Source organism: Bos taurus, chromosome 11 (assembly GCF_002263795.3).
Source record: "Bos taurus isolate L1 Dominette 01449 registration number 42190680 breed Hereford chromosome 11, ARS-UCD2.0, whole genome shotgun sequence".
Classification (NCBI taxonomy): Eukaryota; Metazoa; Chordata; class Mammalia; order Artiodactyla; family Bovidae; genus Bos; species Bos taurus.
Genome location: NC_037338.1, coordinates 93,855,119 through 93,872,617, shown reverse-complemented (window position 1 = coordinate 93,872,617; position 17,499 = coordinate 93,855,119). Strand labels below are relative to the sequence as shown.

At 41.4% G+C, this 17,499-nt stretch overlaps 2 protein-coding genes across 2 annotated transcripts; both read right to left on the bottom strand.

Moving 5' to 3' along the window:
* Positions 1-473: 473 nt before the first annotated feature.
* Positions 474-1,409, bottom strand: OR1L6 (olfactory receptor family 1 subfamily L member 6). The gene has a single exon (NM_001390466.1). It carries the CDS (start codon positions 1,407-1,409, stop codon positions 474-476), a length of 936 nt encoding a protein of 311 aa, NP_001377395.1.
* A 13,432-nt stretch (positions 1,410-14,841) lies between these two features.
* Positions 14,842-15,765, bottom strand: OR1L6C (olfactory receptor family 1 subfamily L member 6C). Its single transcript, NM_001390467.1, has one exon. The coding sequence runs from the start codon at positions 15,763-15,765 to the stop codon at positions 14,842-14,844; it is 924 nt and encodes a 307-aa protein (NP_001377396.1).
* Positions 15,766-17,499: the final 1,734 nt, after the last annotated feature.

Here is a 17,499-nt window from a genome sequence, read left to right as displayed (position 1 = left end):
CAATGCAGGAGACCCAGGTTCAATCCCTGGGTCAGGAAGATCCCCTGTAGAAAGAAATGACAACTCATTCCAGTACTCTTGCCTAGAAAATTCCATGGATGGAGGAGCCTGGTGGGCTACAGTCCATGGGGTTGTAAAGAGTTGGACATGACTGAGCAACTTCACTCACTCACTCATTGTCAAGCTTAAGAGGGAATTACTTGCCAATAACTTTCCCCCACTATATGGGTAGCAGAAACTGTTTTCCTGAAATCAAAATTCTTAGCAGTACTAGCTTGGTATTGAACTATATCTGGTCAAGGTCATTTATAGAGACTGAGTGATCTGGTTTCCAGTTCAATACTCTTACTGTGATTCAACACCACTTCCTATCACCTCTTTGGGTACCAAGTGAAAAATGGGTACAAAGCAAAGATAACCTGATCATCTCTTAGGTCATCACCCAGTTATGACTTGTAATCTTTTTGTTTTTTCTATGAGTAAACTTGGTCCTTTAATTTCCTCAGACCCCTCTTCATATCTTTGTTCCTCAGGCTGTAGATGAAAGGGTTCAACATGGGTGTCACTATTGTGTACATAAGTGTGGCTACCCGGTCCTTCACCACTGAGTACATGGACAGTGGCCTAAAATACACATAGATGACACTCCCATAGAAGAAGACCACCACAGTGAGGTGGGAGCCACAGGTGGAGAAGGCCTTCCACTTCCCAGCCGCAGAGGGGATTTTGAGCACCGTGATGATGATTCTCAGGTAGGAGAAGAGAATGCACAGGAAAGGGGTGGCGATGACAGCCAGGGTCTCGGTCATGACCACAATCTGATTGGTAGTCGTGTCAGAGCAGGAGAGCTTGAGCACAGGTTGAGTATCACAAAAAAAGTGCTTGATGACATGGGAGGCACAGAAAGACAGGCGGGACATAAGTAGCACACGCAGCATGGAGTGCAGGTGAGAGATGGTGCATGAACCCAGCAACAGGAGGAGGCAACGCCGTGGGCTCATGACCACATCATAATGGAAGGGGTTGCAGATGGCTACCAGCCTGTCTATGGCCATTGAGGCCAGCAGGTAGCTGTCAGTGTTTCCCAAGGCCATGAAGAAGTACATCTGGACCAGACAGCCCACATAGGAGATGAATTTTGTCTCTGAGAGTAAGTTCACCAGCATGTTGGGCACAATGACTGTTGTGAAGCAGATATCCATGAAGGACAGGTTGCTGAGGAAAAAGTACATAGGGGTGTGGAGCCGAGAGTCAGAGTGGATGGCCAGGATGATGAGTCCATTCCCCACCAGGGTGATCAGGTACATGACAAGGAATACAGCAAAGAGGGGTTTCTGCATCTGGGGGTTGGAAGACATGCCCAGGAGGATAAAGTCCGCAGTGCTGCTGCTGTAGTTCTTTATCTCCATGTCCTTGACCTCTTCGTCAAGGTTTGGAGGCCCCGTGGGAGAGATGTGAAGGGCAATTTGATGAAGATGGCTCTTTCCTAACCTCCAGCCTATTAAAAAAAAGGAAGCCCACTGCTTTTTGTTAGGATTTTAAAGAATAGTTATTTCAAAAAACTACAGAGATCAGGGGATAAAACCCAACAAGGGGAAAGGTAAACAATTCCAAGCTACTCCCTAAATGAGAAGCTAAGATTTTCCCAGGTGTTCTTAGAAACATCTATGGAGCATAATTTTTTTGAGTTCTCTTTTGAAAGATTCTTTGGTTGTTTTACGTTTTTGCTCAACCAACATCCCTAATCAACTCTCTCACCCCTCCCTGCCTTTTTTCCTTCTTCTTGTAGGGGAAAAGTCTTCTGGGTCCCACCTTGAATCAGGATGCTTTCATTCAAGAGGTACCAGTGAATGAGGTCCTCTCATTTGGATCCTCTCCTGTTCATATGTCCAGAGGTGGTGGTGGTAGTGGGGGTGGAGCAAAAGTGAGCATTGAATTTCATCCATGCTTCTCAGTATCCACAGAATTCAGATGAGAATTTTTTATGGCTTTGGAGCAAAACCTGCTTAATGTTTATTTAAGCATTTCCATTTGTCTAACATGTTCTTGATGCTCAGATTCTAGGTTTTTGGTTCAGGGATGCCACTCCAAATAGTTATATTATCAGGAATGGCCTATATTACCAAGATTAATCTTTTCAATATATTGAATTTTCTGATTAAGAAAGTATGAAGTTCTTGTTCTAAACAGTCTAATATTATAGGAAATTCAAATGCTGTATGTAAGGGCCCCATTCTCACTAGTGTCATGGAAAAGACTGGCAAGAATGATCTGTGTTACCACTATTAAGCTACACTGTTATAAAATAAATAAAGCAAAATGGAAGAAACAGAAGGCATAAACATTAGAAAAATTAAACTTGTCATTATTTTTAAGTAGTTTTATTGTGTATCTAAAGAAATCCAAGACAGTCATCTGAAAACTTCTGAATCCTGTGTAGATTTCAGCAAAGTTGCCAAGTACCAAATAAATATACAAATATTAATACTCTTCCTGGGATTTCCCTGGTGGTCAGTGGTTAAAAATCTGCATGCCAATACAGGGGACATAGGTTCCATCCCTGGTCGAAGACGATCCCACATACTGTGGAGCAACTAAGCCCATGCACCACAACTACTGAGCCCGCCTGCTGCAGTTACTGAAACCTGTGCGCCTTAGCGGCCCTGCTCAGCAGTAAGAGAAGCCACCGCGATGAGAAACCTGTGCACGGCGACTGGAGAGTCGCCTCTGCTTGCCACCACTAGAGAAAGCCCGTGTACAGCAGCGAAGCCCCAAGTAGCCAAAAATAAATAAATAAACCAAATGTAGCTCTTATTATTTCTTTATTCAGCAGTAAATGGTTATTAGATAAATTTCTATTTCTATGGTAGAAATATGTAACGGAAAAAAATGTTACAACTGACAATGGTAAGAAAATCTGAAAAATGTTTAGGGTAAACCTGAGTAGGGGAAAAAGAGATGATGGAGAGCTATATGAAGAAACTATACAGAACACAAGACGAGGAGCTGAATAAATAGAATAAATTTTAGGAATATTGCTAAAAATGGAAGATTGACTATTTAAAAATGCTAATTCTTAGATTCCACATATAAGTTTTATCATAAAATTATTTATCTTTCTCTGACTCTTTCATTTAGCAAAATGCCCTCAAGTTCCATTCATGCTGTGAATGGCAGGGTTTCCTTTTTTCTAACGGCTGACTCTAAAAAGCACAAGCTTCGGAGAAGGCAATGGCAACCCACTCCAGTACTCTTGCCTGGAAAATCCCATGGATGGAGGAGCCTGGTGGGCTGTGGTCCATGGGGTCACTACGAGTCGGGCATGACTGAGCGACTTCACTTTCACTTTTCACTTTTCTGCATTGGGGAAGGAGATGGCAACCCACTCCAGTGTTCTTGCCTGGAGAATCCCAGGGACAGGGGTGCCTGGTGGGCTGCCGTCTATGGGGTCGCACAGAGTCGGATACGACTGAAGCGACTTAGCAGCAGCAGTGTGTAATATTTACTCTTAGATACTATCTTTTTAAATCACATAGTCATTGCAAAAATAAAATTATGATTTTTTTAATGCCAAAAAAAAAATAAAATAAAAAGCACAAGCTTATAGAAACAGTATTGTGGTGGTTGCCAGGTGCTGGGAGCTGAGAGAAATGGCAGATGTCAATCAACAGGTACAAACTTCCAATTACAAGGTGAAATAGCTGTGGATCTAATGTACAGCCTGGTGACTAAAGTTAACACTATAGTATTATATACTTGAAAGGTGCTAATGCCCAATTCCCCAACCCTTCAGCCCCTGGTAATTACCATTCTGCTTAAGGGAGTGGATCTTAGATGTTCTGATCCCCCAAATAAAAATGGTAATTATGTGAGGTGATGGGTATGTTAACTAACCCTACTGTGTTAATCATTTTGAGACATGTAAGTGGATCAAATCACCATGTTGTACACCTTAAATGTACATTGTTGTATGTGAAATCTCAATGAAGCTGAAAAAAGTAAATTTTTCTCAAGCCAAGGAAATTCAATTCACTAATAACACCCCAAGGAAATATTTAATGGAATTTGAAAAGGCCATTTGGGGGTGGGAGGGGGGTTCAGGATGCGGAACACATGTACACCCGTGGCAGATTCATTTTGCTGTATGGCAGAACCAATGCAATATTGTAAAGTAATTAGACTCCAATTAAAATAAATAAATTTAAATTTAAAAAAAAGAGGGAAAAAATAAAATTAATCTAGGGGTATAATGGACAAAGAAAAACAACTTAAAAATGGAATAATGATGGAGAACTTTTCTAACCAAAAATCATAGCATGGCATAATGAAAAATGGAAAGATAATTATACACACAGAAAAACAAATCAATAGTTCAACATAAAGAATTTTGTATACCTGTATTTATGCATATATATACAGCTAGCTCTATGTGGAAATGAATACATAATAAAGATTTATTTCATAGCAATGGAGAAAGAAAGGACTATTTAAAAAAGTGATGCTTATCACTTTTGGCTCAATGTTTTGAAAAAATAAGGCTAGATTTCTACATTATCTCACTTATACATAAATAAAGCTCATATGAATGAACAATTTAAGAGTAAAAAGAACTAAACCATAAAATAATTAGCTAAAAATAAAGGAGAATATTTTATAGTCTCAGAATGGGGTTGCTATCCCAAGAAAGAAATAAAATATAGAGGCATGAATGACAAAATACCGTACTCAGAAATGTGAACATTACTCCAAAAGAGACCATGCTGCTCCTGCTGTTGCTAAGTCGCTTCAGTTGTGTCCGACTCTGTGCGACCCCACAGACGGCAGCCCACCAGGCTCCCCCATCCCTGGGATTCTCCAGGCAAGAACACTGGAGTGGGTTGCCATTTCCTTCTCCAATGCATGAAAGTGAAAAGTGAAAGTGAAGTCGCTCAGTAGTGTCCCACCCTCAGCAACCCCATGGACTGCAGCCTACCAGGCTCCTCCATCCATGGGATTTTCCAGGTAAGAGTACTGGAGTGGGGTGCCATTGCCTTCTCCAAAAAGAGACCATGAGGAAAGCTAAAATATAAACTATTGACTCAGAGAAAATATCAGCAACACATTTACCAAAGAAAACTTGTAAGGAGATGTCAACCTCATTGGTAATCAGAAAATAGAAATTAGACTTAATTGCAATTTATACCTGTGAGATTGTGTAGAGGTTCAGAACAGCCTTTCCCGGATCATTTTGGCCTGTAGATTAATTTGAACTCAAGTCGACTGAGACCCACTGGACTCAAGAAAAACTGCTGTTCCTTGCTTTACTATTTAGGATTGAAATGGAAGATTTATTACCAGAGAGAAATTTTATGTAAGTGGTCCCATCTGTATGGCAGGACAAACATCCAGCCACCCAACATCTGCTCTTCATAATGTCTTGTGGATGACTCTGTTGTTCTTGAGAGCCCCAGGCTTCTATAGCAATTCTTAGCTCAGGATGGCACATAGACCTCACTGGACCTTTCTATCTTTTAACCTCCCATGTGTGTGAGGTCTCTGACCCTGTCTTGGATGTGAAGTTCTCATACAAATGAAATTAAATTTGATTTTCCCATTAATTTATCTCACGCTGATTTGATGATTAGAGCAGCTGAAGGAACCTTTGAAGAGTACAGGAAAATTCTACAATATTTAAAAAAAAAATATATATATATATATAAACAAGACACATACTCTGAGAGTGAGAGGGTAATCAGTATAGATCTTTTGGTAAACTCTATAAGAACTGAAAATCTTCATGTCTTTATTCAGTAAATCCACTTATACAAGTCTGTCCATTAAAGATAGTCATCTATACAAAGATACGTACACACGTTTTGATTGTAGCATTGCTTCTAATACCAAATACGACAATACAAATAAAACAAACCACAGAGGAATCAACCTAAATATTCACAATAGGTGAGTTAATGAAACAAGTGTTAGTGAATTTGCATTACTTAATATCTCACAGTCTTTAAAGAAACTAGATGGTTAATGTTGGTCAGGGCTTCCTAGGTGTTACTGTTGCTGTTTCTAGGAGACACAGTGGTAAAGAATCCTCCTGCCAATGCAGGAGATTCAGGAGATGCAGGTTGGAGCCATTTGTCAGGGAGATCCCCTGGAGAAGGAAATGGCAACCCACTCCAGTATTCTTGCCAGGGTAATCCCATGAACAGAGGAGTCCAGTGAGCTACAGTCCATGGAGTCAGAGGCGACTGAGCAGACATGCAATGTTAGTCACATATATGATTAATAGCACTCAGTGTATGCATACCATACCCAGTTAGTTAAGGACATTGTGTATCTTTTGACTCTTTTATTGTCTCCAAATCCTAAGAGATAAGCATTATTGTTTGGATTGGCCAAAAGATTGGTTATGTAAGGTGTTACAAACACACTCGAACTTACCTTTTGGCCAACGCAATATATCCCTATTTTACAGATAAAAAAATAGACTAGCAAAGTTAAGTAACTTTTCCGATCTCATAGTAACTAAATGGTAGAGCTGAGGTTTGAATTCAGGCAGTCTGATGGCAGAGTGGAAGCTATTCATCGGTAAGCTGTGTTATCAGTGTTACTCCACTGCCTATGATATTGTTAAGTGACAAAAGCAAGTTGCAGAACAATGGCTATAGAATAACCCCATTTTTGTAAAGAAAACTACCTCCGTTATATGTTGTGCTTGTTGTGGTGTGTGTGTTTACATAGTGTAGTTGCCTTCGGGAGTGAGAATGGATGGATGTAGTGGGTACTTCTTTCCATATTTAATTTTGTGTGTTTGCATTTAAAAATAAGGGGTGCATGTTTCTTTTATTAATTGTATAATTAAAAGGTGACAGTTCCCTAAAATTACACTTCCTAGAGACCTAGACTTGTGTGCGTATTTTAGTTTTTTCATTACATGGATCCATATGCATGTTATATTCAGAAATGCGGTCATACTATCCATAATGATTTTTCTCTTATCACAGTGTTACAATGGATATTTTTGTATATAAATATTTTGTACTTATGAGAGAGTTTCTACAGTGTATAATACATTCTGAGAGATGAAATGCTGAGTTCATGAACACAGAAATTTGTAATAGATACTCCCAGTCTGAGACAATTGTCCTTTCATCCCATTTTGGGGAAATGTATTCATTTCACTCTGTTCTCTTTCCCCATTTTGTTCACCGTATCTTTCAGCCTCATTCCTGGGGCACTGTTTTTCCTGGTGATGAAGGACTAATGCATCCTTGTTGGTCTTGAACCTGGAATTCTCCATATCTAGGTGACTTTCTTCTGGGCGGTAGGGAACCTCCTTCCCATCTTATTGAAACTGGTAACAGTGTATTTTCCTCACGCCTTGAGCAGGACCTTTCATCTCAGTGTACCCATCAATAAGATGGGTGTGGTTTAACTTTTTGCCTGCCTGATCCTGTCATTTGGAGACATAGGTAGATTACCACACACCATTCCCACATCAAATTGTTTGCATTAAATATGTGCAGATTTGTATATCAATTATACTTCAATAAAGCTGTAAAAAAAGCAAGCTGTATTGCAGAGCCTTGATTTCAGTGATTTTGACTGCAGCTGGTTGAGCAGTCTCATGGGTAAAAGTCAATTCCACTTACTCGCAATACCTGTTTTTTGCCCCCAGAGCACACTTAGAGGAGAGACGCTTGTGTTATTTGATGCCAGATCGTTACATATGTTACATATCTGGAGACTCTGATGGGAAAATGCTGTCAATGAATGAGATGCTGGAATTCAGACATGAACTGCTTATGTCCCTTCTTAGATATTTAGCCTCTTTCCCACGCTGATTATTTTGCATAACCCACATAAGGTGGAAGTAGGATGCTTCTTGGAGAAGGAAATGGCAACCCACTCCAGTGTTCTTGCCTGGAGAATCCCAGGGATGGGGGAGCCTGGTGGGCTGCCATCTATGGGGTCGCACAGAGTCGGACACGACTGAAGTGACTTAGCAGCAGCAGGATGCTTCTTTATCAAGGCGTTGTGATGATTAAGAAGCATGGGGTTTTGATTCATAGTTTTAAAATAAAAATGGAAGCACTTTTCATTATTTTCAAAAGCACAACTATAATAAATTGATTAGGTTATGCACACTCAATTTTATTATTAATTATATACCTTATTTCACTGCTGCTGCTGCTGCTAAGTCACTTCAGTCATGTCCGACTCTGTGTGACCCTATAGATGGCAGCCCACCAGGCTCCCCTGTCCCTGGGATTCTCCAGGGAAGAGCACTGGAGTGGGTTGCCATATCCCTCTCCAATGCATGAAAGTGAAAATTGAAAGTGAAGTCACTCAGTCGTGTCTGACCCTCAGCGACCCCACTACTTGCTTATTATTTAAACAAAATAATATGTGCTTACACACTTTTACATGGTATAGGACTTTGTAAATAAAAGTGATTATGGTTAGTAACAAAACATTTTATGTCACTGGCAAAATAAATATAGTTGAGTAGAAGAGTTTGGTGACTCTTTCCACAGGTGTTTAATGTTACTGCTGTGACAAGAGGCTAGAATAATGATATTTTAATGATTGGTAGGGCTTGTCATCAGGTACTAGTTGGGAAGGACCAGGAGGGACTGGAAACTTTGCAAGCCTTTGAAATCACACTATCCACCCGTAAAAGGTATTTACTATCTTCCTTGATAGCACAAAGAGACTATTTCTATACATTTCAATTTTTCTTCCTTAGCATTTTCTACTTAGTGGACATTTGTCATTACTGGTTGATTTCTCTTCCTTGCTAAAACAGTACCCGTCTCCAAGCTATCAGCCACATGAAACCAGGGAGTCCAAAGTTGGAGCAGAGAATGCCCTTTATGAACAGAATATACATATGTTTAGTGAGTAATATTTGGGTGCCAAGCTATACCTCATCCATGCTGCTCCCCAGAAGGAGCAAGGACAGCTGAAGAGTGACTAAACTGGGGAAAATTCAGTTAGCATTTATTGGACAGGTTCTGCACCTAGCTCTTGTCTCATGTAATCCTCACAATAGAACTAGGATGTTAGTAGTATTATTTCCCCATTTTATAAAGAACTTAATTTCAGAGAACCACTCAACTGGTATAAAGCAAATTCAAACTCAGGTATGCTTGATTTCAAATTGTGTGTTTCAAAGTACTTTATCAGACTTCTTCCCCAAACCATCCTTATTGGTCTTGAACCTGGAATTCTCCATATCTTTGGTGGGGAGCTAAGCCAGCCTGTCCTTTGTCAGCAGCCCTCCTCTGCCTGCCAACTGCCTTCAGCCTCCTTGCTGACCTGCTCCTCCTCCTCCTCCATCCTTTGCTCCCACACATCAGGACCTTCTCATTTTCCTTCCTTCCTGCTGTTCCAGTTCCAAAGCCTTAGGCTTGTGTGTTCCTCACCTTTATGGGGAAATGGTTGTGGAGACTCTGTACCTCGGCTCTGGCAGATTCTAAGCCAACAGCAGCTCTGTGCTCTTGGAGCACCAGGACCTGATTTTAGAATCTTTCCAGAACCCACTTTTTTTTTTGAATTCAGCTTCTCTTTATCTTGCACCTTCCCACTGACAGCATGAAGATCATATGTGTATAGTCTCCTTAACAGGGAAGTCCTGATGAGGGTCTGCAGGGCCCTTTTCAGGATGATCTTTCTTTCCTCATCTTTGTGAAATCTCTCCTTTCTGCATAGTTTTCACTCTTAGTTCAAGCTTTATGTAGTCCTTCTCAGCTGTTCAATTCTAGATGTCAAGACAAGTGGACTTTTCAAATACACCTATGGAAATCCTTTTTGTGTGTAACTGTCTTCCCTCTGTCCCAACATACTGATCCATCAGAGGTACTTAAAGTGGCTCTCTTGAAAACAAATCTCTTGTGTTTCCCTGCTGAGCTGGCCATGTCTCCCACAGATTTCTCCACCTTGAGGCCCCCAAGTCATTGCAGCCTCTTCCCATGTATATTCTCATCATGGTCATATAATAGCTAACAATTCCACAGTGCTTACATGTGCCAGACACTGCTCTGAGAACTTCACGTGCATTAAGACATTTAGTCTTTACAGCACCCCATTTTACAGGTAATGAAAGTGAGGCAGAGGGCACTGAAGTGACCTGCTAAAGGCCACACAGGTAGGTGATGGTGGAGCCAGATTCAGGGTGTATCCTCTTAACACTTGTGTTGTCCTAACTTTTTGTTCACTTGTTCCTCTGCTGACTCCTTTCCGGAAAAAGATAACTCTGTGGTTCTGGATTGTAGTATATGGGCTATGCCCCTTAAGGCAGGGGCCAGAGTAGATTCTACTCTGTGTGATACGCAATTATAAGGAGAGAGAGGAAAAGATAGAGAAGAGGAAGTGTTTCCTGGCTTTTGAGATGAAGAAGAGAAGAAAGGATTAGGAAAAGATCACATGAACATGTTAACCCATGGTCTCTGTTCCCAGAGACCCCTTAGCCTGCCTACCTGTGGGCTTGACAGGGGAGATTCAGGGTCCTGATCAGGCCTGGGATCCTGCCAGCGGGTTATGATCAGGCTCTGAATCTGAGGAAGGAGGCAGGTTTCAGTGAGATCTAACGTCAGAAGTGCACTGATTCTTCTCTCTACCTACAGTGAGAACTGTTGATAAGAGGGAGACCCAGAGGGAGTATCCTCCCCCTCAAGCCAGACCTCTGTGGGCATCGGTGCTGCAGCTCTCCCAGGAGAGAACAGTCCTGATGCCCTCACTGAGTTCTGTGCCCAGGAGACTAGGGAGCCTGGCTGTAGAGATGTAGCCTCTACACCTGGAAGGGAAGTAGGACCATGGAGCCATAGGGGTGGTGGCGTGTTCATGCACATGCATGTGTGCTATGTACATGTGCGTGCTAGTACACTCTATGTGCTCTCTGTACCTGCCTGTGCTCCTGTGCATGTCAGCATGTAGCTGGAAGGAGAGGTGATGGCCTCTGACATCTCTGAGTTTTTTCGTCTGCATGGATGACTGTGTCTAGGTGCAGGTGTCATGTTATAGGGAAGAGATTAAGCTACAAGCTCTGGAACCAGACTTGTACTTGTGCTTAGTTGCTCAGTCATGTCCGACTCTTTGTAACCTTATGGATTGTTAGCCCTCCAGGCTCCTCTGTCCATGGGATTCTCCAGGCAAGGATACTGGAGTGGTTTGCCATGCCTTCCTCCAGGGGATCTTCCCAACCCAGGGATTGAACCCAGGTCTCCTGCACTGCAGGCAGGTTCTTTACCGTCTGAGCTACCAGGGAAGCTGGAACCAGACTTAATAGATTCAAATACCGGCTCTGCCTCTAACAAGTTATGTGAACTCTGCAAGAGTTAATCTCCTTTGAGTCTAATTTTGATTTTGTTCGCCTTTCTTAAACATTTTATTGCTTCATTATCTTAAGCCAGACTATCGTTTTTGAATTCCAGTTCCATCAGTTATTATATGGGCACACTGGAGCAAGTTATTTAACTTCTCTAATCCACACTGTTCTCAAGTATAAGTGGCATAGCAAACACAATTTTTAGATACATTTTTTCCAATTTTCCCCTTTAAATTGACTTTATAGGTTAGGTTATAAGTTCACAGAAAAATTCATCAGAAAGTATGGAGAGCCCCCGTATCCCCTGGCCTTATATACATATAGCCCCCATTATCACCCTTCCTCACCATAGGGTATATTTGGTATCACTGATTAACTTACATTGACACATCTTACCCAAAGCCCATAGTTTTACACTGGGCTTTGTTCTAGGTGGTATACCTTCTGTGGGTTTTAACAAAAATATAATGACATGTATCCTTCATTATAGTATCATAGAGAATAATTTCACTGCCTAAAATTCCTGTGCTCCATCTATTCATTCTTTCCTTCCCCAACCCCTGGCACCTACTGATCCTTTTTACTGTCTCTGTAGTTTTGCCTTTTCTGGAATATACTGTTGGAATCATCTAGAATGTAGCCTTTTCAAATTGGCTTCTTTCAGTTAGTATTTGCACTGAAGGTTCTTCCATGTGTTTTCATGGGTGGGTAGCTCATTTCTTCTTCTAAAAAGTGAAAGTGTGAAGTATTAGTTGCTCAGTAGTGTCCAACTTTTTGGGACCCAATGGACTATAGCCTGCCAGGCTCCTCTGTCCATGGAATTCAGGCAAGAATGATGGCGAGGGTAGCCATTCCTTTCTCCAAGGCATCTTCCTGACTCAGGGATCGAACCCTGGTCTCCTGCATTGAAGTTAGATTCTTTACTGTCTGAGCCACCATAGCTGAATACTATTCCACTGCCTATATTTATCATGGTTTATTTCACCTATCAATATATATCTTTTTGTAAGTAGCTAGAGATGACTTATTGTACACAGGAAATGCAAAAATTTATTTTGCTGCCTGATGTCAACTGAAACAAATGCACCACCTGAAAGTTGAGAATTATATTTTACTCAGCACACAAAACTGAAGACTTAAGTCCAGGACTCAGCCTCTCAGATCATTCAGAGAGACTGCTCCAAAACTGCAACTGGGATCTCAGGATATATAACAGCTTTTGTAACACAGATCAGGTTTTCAGAATATCAAAAGATTACTGTTAATTACAGAAAATCAGGCATCTTGAGTTAATGGATTTACCATTTTCTATGTATCTTGCTCGGTTGCTCAGTAGTGTCCCACTGTTTGTAACCGCTTGGACTCTGTCCATGGGATTCTCCAGGCAAGAATACTGGAGTGGGTTACCATTTCCTCCTCCAGGGGATCTTCCTGATCCGGGGATCAAACCCGCGTCTCTTGAGGCTCCTTCATTGGCAGGTGAATTCCTTACCACTGAGCCACCTGGGAATCCCATTTTCTATGTATGGGAAAATGCAAAAGTCTGGGCTCTTGGAAATCATTCCTTTGCTATGAACCTCAGCTATCTGGGACCAGTATCCTGTGCTTTCTCATCCGAGTCTGCTCAGGGTTCATCCTTGGGGGTGACTGTAGTGGCTGTCTGCTGATGGTAGCCTCTATTTTCCAATCCTAGCCTCCCTATTCTCAAGTTTAAAAAGCCCCAATAAGAGGTTTTCTCTGTCTCTCAAAGAAATTCCAATGTTTATTGCTTTTACCAGCTTGGATGATTTCCACTATTTGTTTTATTAAAGTTTAGCTGATTTATTATATTAGTTTTAGGTGTACAACATTCAGTATTTTTTATAGATTATGCTCAGTTTAAAGTTACTACAAAATAATGGCTATAGTTTCCTGTGCTGTACAATATATCCTTGTTGCTTATTTATTTTATACATTGTAGTTTGTATCTTTTAATCCTCTACCCCTATCTTGCCCCTTACCCCTTGCCTTACTCCACTGGTAACCACTAGTTTGTTCTCTGTGAGTCTGTTTCTCTTTTGTTATATTCATTCATTTGTTTTATTTTTTAGATTCCACATAAAGGTGATAACTTAAAGTAGTTGTCTTTGTCTGCCTGGCTTATTTCACTAAGCATAATACCATATAGGTCCATCCACACTGTGGCAAATGGCAGCATTTCTTCTTTTTTATGGATGAGTAGTATTTCATTGTATATATATGCCATATCTTCTTTACTCATTCATTGGTTTAGGGATACTTGGTGCTTCCATATCATGGCTATTGTAAATAGTGCTCTTGTGAATACTGAGATGGATGTTTCTTTTTGAATTAGTGTTTTTATTTTTCTGATATAGTTCAAGGAATAGAAATATTGGATTATATGAGAGTTCTATTTTTAGGTTTTTGAGTAGATGCTGTACTATTTTCTAGAGTGGCTGCACCAATTTATGTTCCCAGCAACAGTGTACTAGGGATCCTTTTTTTACATCCTTGCCAACATGTGCTATTTGTAGACCTTTTGATAATTGACATTCTGAAAAGTATGAGGTGATATCTCATTGTGTTTTTGATTGGCATACCCTGATGATAAGAGCTGTTGAACATCTTTTCATGTGCATGTTGGCCATCTGTGTATCTTGTTTGGAAACACGTCTATTCAGGTTTTATGCCCATTTTAATGGTATTATTTGTTTTTTGATATTGAATTGCATGAGCCATTTATGTATTTTGGATGTTAATCAAATATTTTCACCCATTTAGTAAGTTGTCTTTTCATTTTGTAGATGGTTTCTTTGGCTGTGCAGAAGTTTTTGAGTTTACTTAGGTCTCATTTAAAAATTTTGCTTTCATTTCTTTTGCTTTAGGAGACACATCTCAAAAAATATTGCTACAATTTGTGTTAAAGAGTGGTCTGCCTATGTTTTCCTCTAGAAGTTTTACTGTTTCAGGCCTTACATTTAGGTCTTTAATTCAAATATGTTTTTTCTATGGTTTAAGAAAACTGGTTTTTAATGTTTGAAATATTCTGCCTAATTCCTCTTTTATTGAATCTTCAATTCTCAAAATTGAAACACTCCTGAAGAACAATCTTACGTCATCCCTCCAAGAAGTCTTTGATAATTTTCTATCAAATCTATGTTATTTCTTATTTAAAAATAGCAAAATTTTATAGTTTCTGGAACACTAGCCAGTGTGAAACATATAGAAGAGTTATTTGGGGATAGTTTTATCCAATATATGAATGGAAGGAAATGTTTTCCTGCATCTAGATTCCTAGCAGTATTTGGCCTGGGATTGAACATACGTTTGTGCAAAGTGATTGATAGAGACCAAGTGATCTGGCTTCCATGTCAATGCTCTTACTGTGATTCAAGACCAGCTCTCATTACCTCTTTGAGTACCATGTGAAAAATGGTACTCATCTCTTAGTACCATCTAAGTACCTGATCATCTCTTAGGTCATCTCCCAGTTATGACATTCCCTCTTGTTATTCTTTCTATGACTAAATTCTGCTCCTTAATTTCCTCAGACCCCTCTTTATATCTTTGTTTCTTAGGCTGTAGATGAAAGGGTTCAACATGGGTGTCACTATTGTGTACATAACTGTGGCTACCCGGTCCTTCACCACTGAGTACATGGACAGTGGCCTAAAATACACATAGATGACACTCCCATAGAAGAAGACCACCACAGTGAGGTGGGAGCCACAGGTGGAGAAGGCCTTCCACTTCCCAGCTGCAGAGGGGATTTTGAGCACAGTGATGATGATTCTCAGGTAGGAGAAGAGAATGCACAGGAAAGGGGTGGCAATGACAGCCAGGCTCTCGGTCATCACCACCATCTGGTTGGTAGTCGTGTCAGAGCAGGAGAGCTTGAGCACAGGCTGCGTATCACAGAAGAAGTGCTTGATGACATGGGAGGCACAGAAAGACAGGCGGGACATAAGTAGCACATACATCATAGAGTGCAGGTGAGAGATGGTGCATGAACCCAGCAACAGGAGGAGGCAACGCCGTGGGCTCATGACCACATCATAATGGAAGGGGTTGCAGATGGCTACCAGCCTGTCTATGGCCATTGAGGCCAGCAGGTAGCTGTCAGTGTTCCCCAAGGCCATGAAGAAGTATATCTGGACCAGACAGCCCACATAGGAGATGAATTTTGTCTCTGAGAGTAAGTTCACCAGCATGTTGGGCACAATGACTGTTGTGAAGCAGATATCTGTGAAGGACAGGTTGCTGAGGAAAAAGTACATAGGGGTGTGGAGCCGGGAGTCAGAGTGGATGGCCAGGATGATGAGTCCATTCCCCACCAGGGTGACCAGGTACATAACGAGGAATACAGTAAAGAGGGGTTTCTGCATCTGGGGGTTGGAAGAGATGCCCAGGAGGATAAAGCCTGAGATGCTGCTGCTATAGTTCTTCATGTCCTTGACCTCTGGTCAGGGTTTGGAGGAGTCGTGGGAGAAGATGTGAAGGGCAATTTGACCAAGATGCCGCCTTCCTTAATCTCTAGCCTATAACAAAAAGAAGCCCATTGCCATTATTAGGATTTTAAAGAATATCTACTTCAAGAAACTACAGAGATCAGGGGATAAAATCCAAGAAGGAGAAAGGTAAACGAAGTCCAAGCCACTCCCTACAGGAGAAACTAAACTTTTCCCTTGTGTTCTTAGGAACTTATGATTTGTCTGAGCTCTTCTCAATTCTCTGTGGGAAGATATCTCTTAAGTTCTTTCTTGATCAAATTTGTTAATTCCCCTTCTGCCTGCTTTTTTTCTTATTTTGAAAGGGAAGAGGCTGTTGGGTTCCCTCATGGATCAAGATGCTTCCATACAAGGGGTCGCTATGAATGAGGTTCTCTCATCAGGATCCTCTCCTGCTCACTTGTCCAGAGGTGGTGGTGGTGGTGGTGGGACAAAAGTGAGCATTGGATTTCATCAGTGCTCCTCAGTAGCCACAAAGTTCAGTTGAGACTTCCTAAGTCTCAGAGTAGTTTGTTCTTAAAGATTTATTTAAGCAATTCCATTTGGGTCACATGTTCTAGATGCTCAGATTCTAGGTTTTTGGTTCAGGAAAGTGAAAGTGAAAGTCACTCAGTCGTGTCAGACTCTTTGAGACCCCATGGACTGTATAGTCCATGGAATTCTCCAGGCCAGAATACTGGAGTGGGTAGCCATTCCCTTCTCCAGGGGATCTTCTCAACCCAAGGATTGAACTGAGGTGTCCTGCATTGCAGGCAGATTCTTTACCAGCTGAGCCACAAGGGAAGCCCCAAAATACTGGAATGGGTAGCCCATCCCTTCTCCAGCAGATCTTCCCAACCCAGGAATTGAACCAGGGTCTCCTGCATTGCAGGCAGATTCTTTACCAACTGAGCTATGAGTGCTCCTCCAAATAGTCACATTATCAGAAATGTTACTAAGATTTATTCTCTTGATATATTGATTTTTCTGATTAAGAAACTATGAATATCTTGGGCTTCGCTGGTGGTGTAGTGGTTAAGAATCCACCTGCCGTTGCAGGACACCCAGGTTTAACCCCTGGTCTGGGAAGATCCCACCTCCCAGGGAGCAAATAAGCCCATGTGCCACAACTACTGAGCCTGTTCTTTAGAGCCTGGAAATTGCAACTGCTGAAGCCCATGCACCTTAGAGCCCATGCTCTGCAACAAGAGAAGGCACCACAATGAGAAGCCCTCACACCATAGCCCTGCTAGCCACAACTAGAGGAAAGCCCATGCAGCAACGGGACCCAGCACAGACGTAGATAAATAAATAAAATGAAAAAGAAAGTAGTAAGTTTTTGTTCTAAATATTCAAATATTCAGTTCAGTTCAGTTCAGTCACTCAGTCATGTCCAACTCTTTGCAACCCTATGAATCACAGCACACCAGGTCTCCCTGTCCATCACCAACTCCTGGAGTTCACCCAGACTCATGTGCATTGAGTCAGTGATGCCATCCAGCCATCTCATCCTCTGTCGTCCCCTTCTCTTCCTGCCCCCAGTGAGTCAACTCTTCGCATGAGGTGGCCAAAGTATTGGAGTTTCAGCTTCAGCATCAGTCCTTCCAATGAACACCCAGGACTGGTCTCCTTTAGGATGGACTGGTTGGATTTCCTTGCAGTCCAAGGGACTCTGAAGAGTCTTCTCCAACACCA

Coding starts and splice junctions, on each gene's coding strand:
- OR1L6 (NM_001390466.1), bottom strand. CDS start 1,409: ATGGAGATAAAGAACTACAGCAGCAGCACTGCGGACTTTATCCTCCTG.
- OR1L6C (NM_001390467.1), bottom strand. CDS start 15,765: ATGAAGAACTATAGCAGCAGCATCTCAGGCTTTATCCTCCTGGGCATC.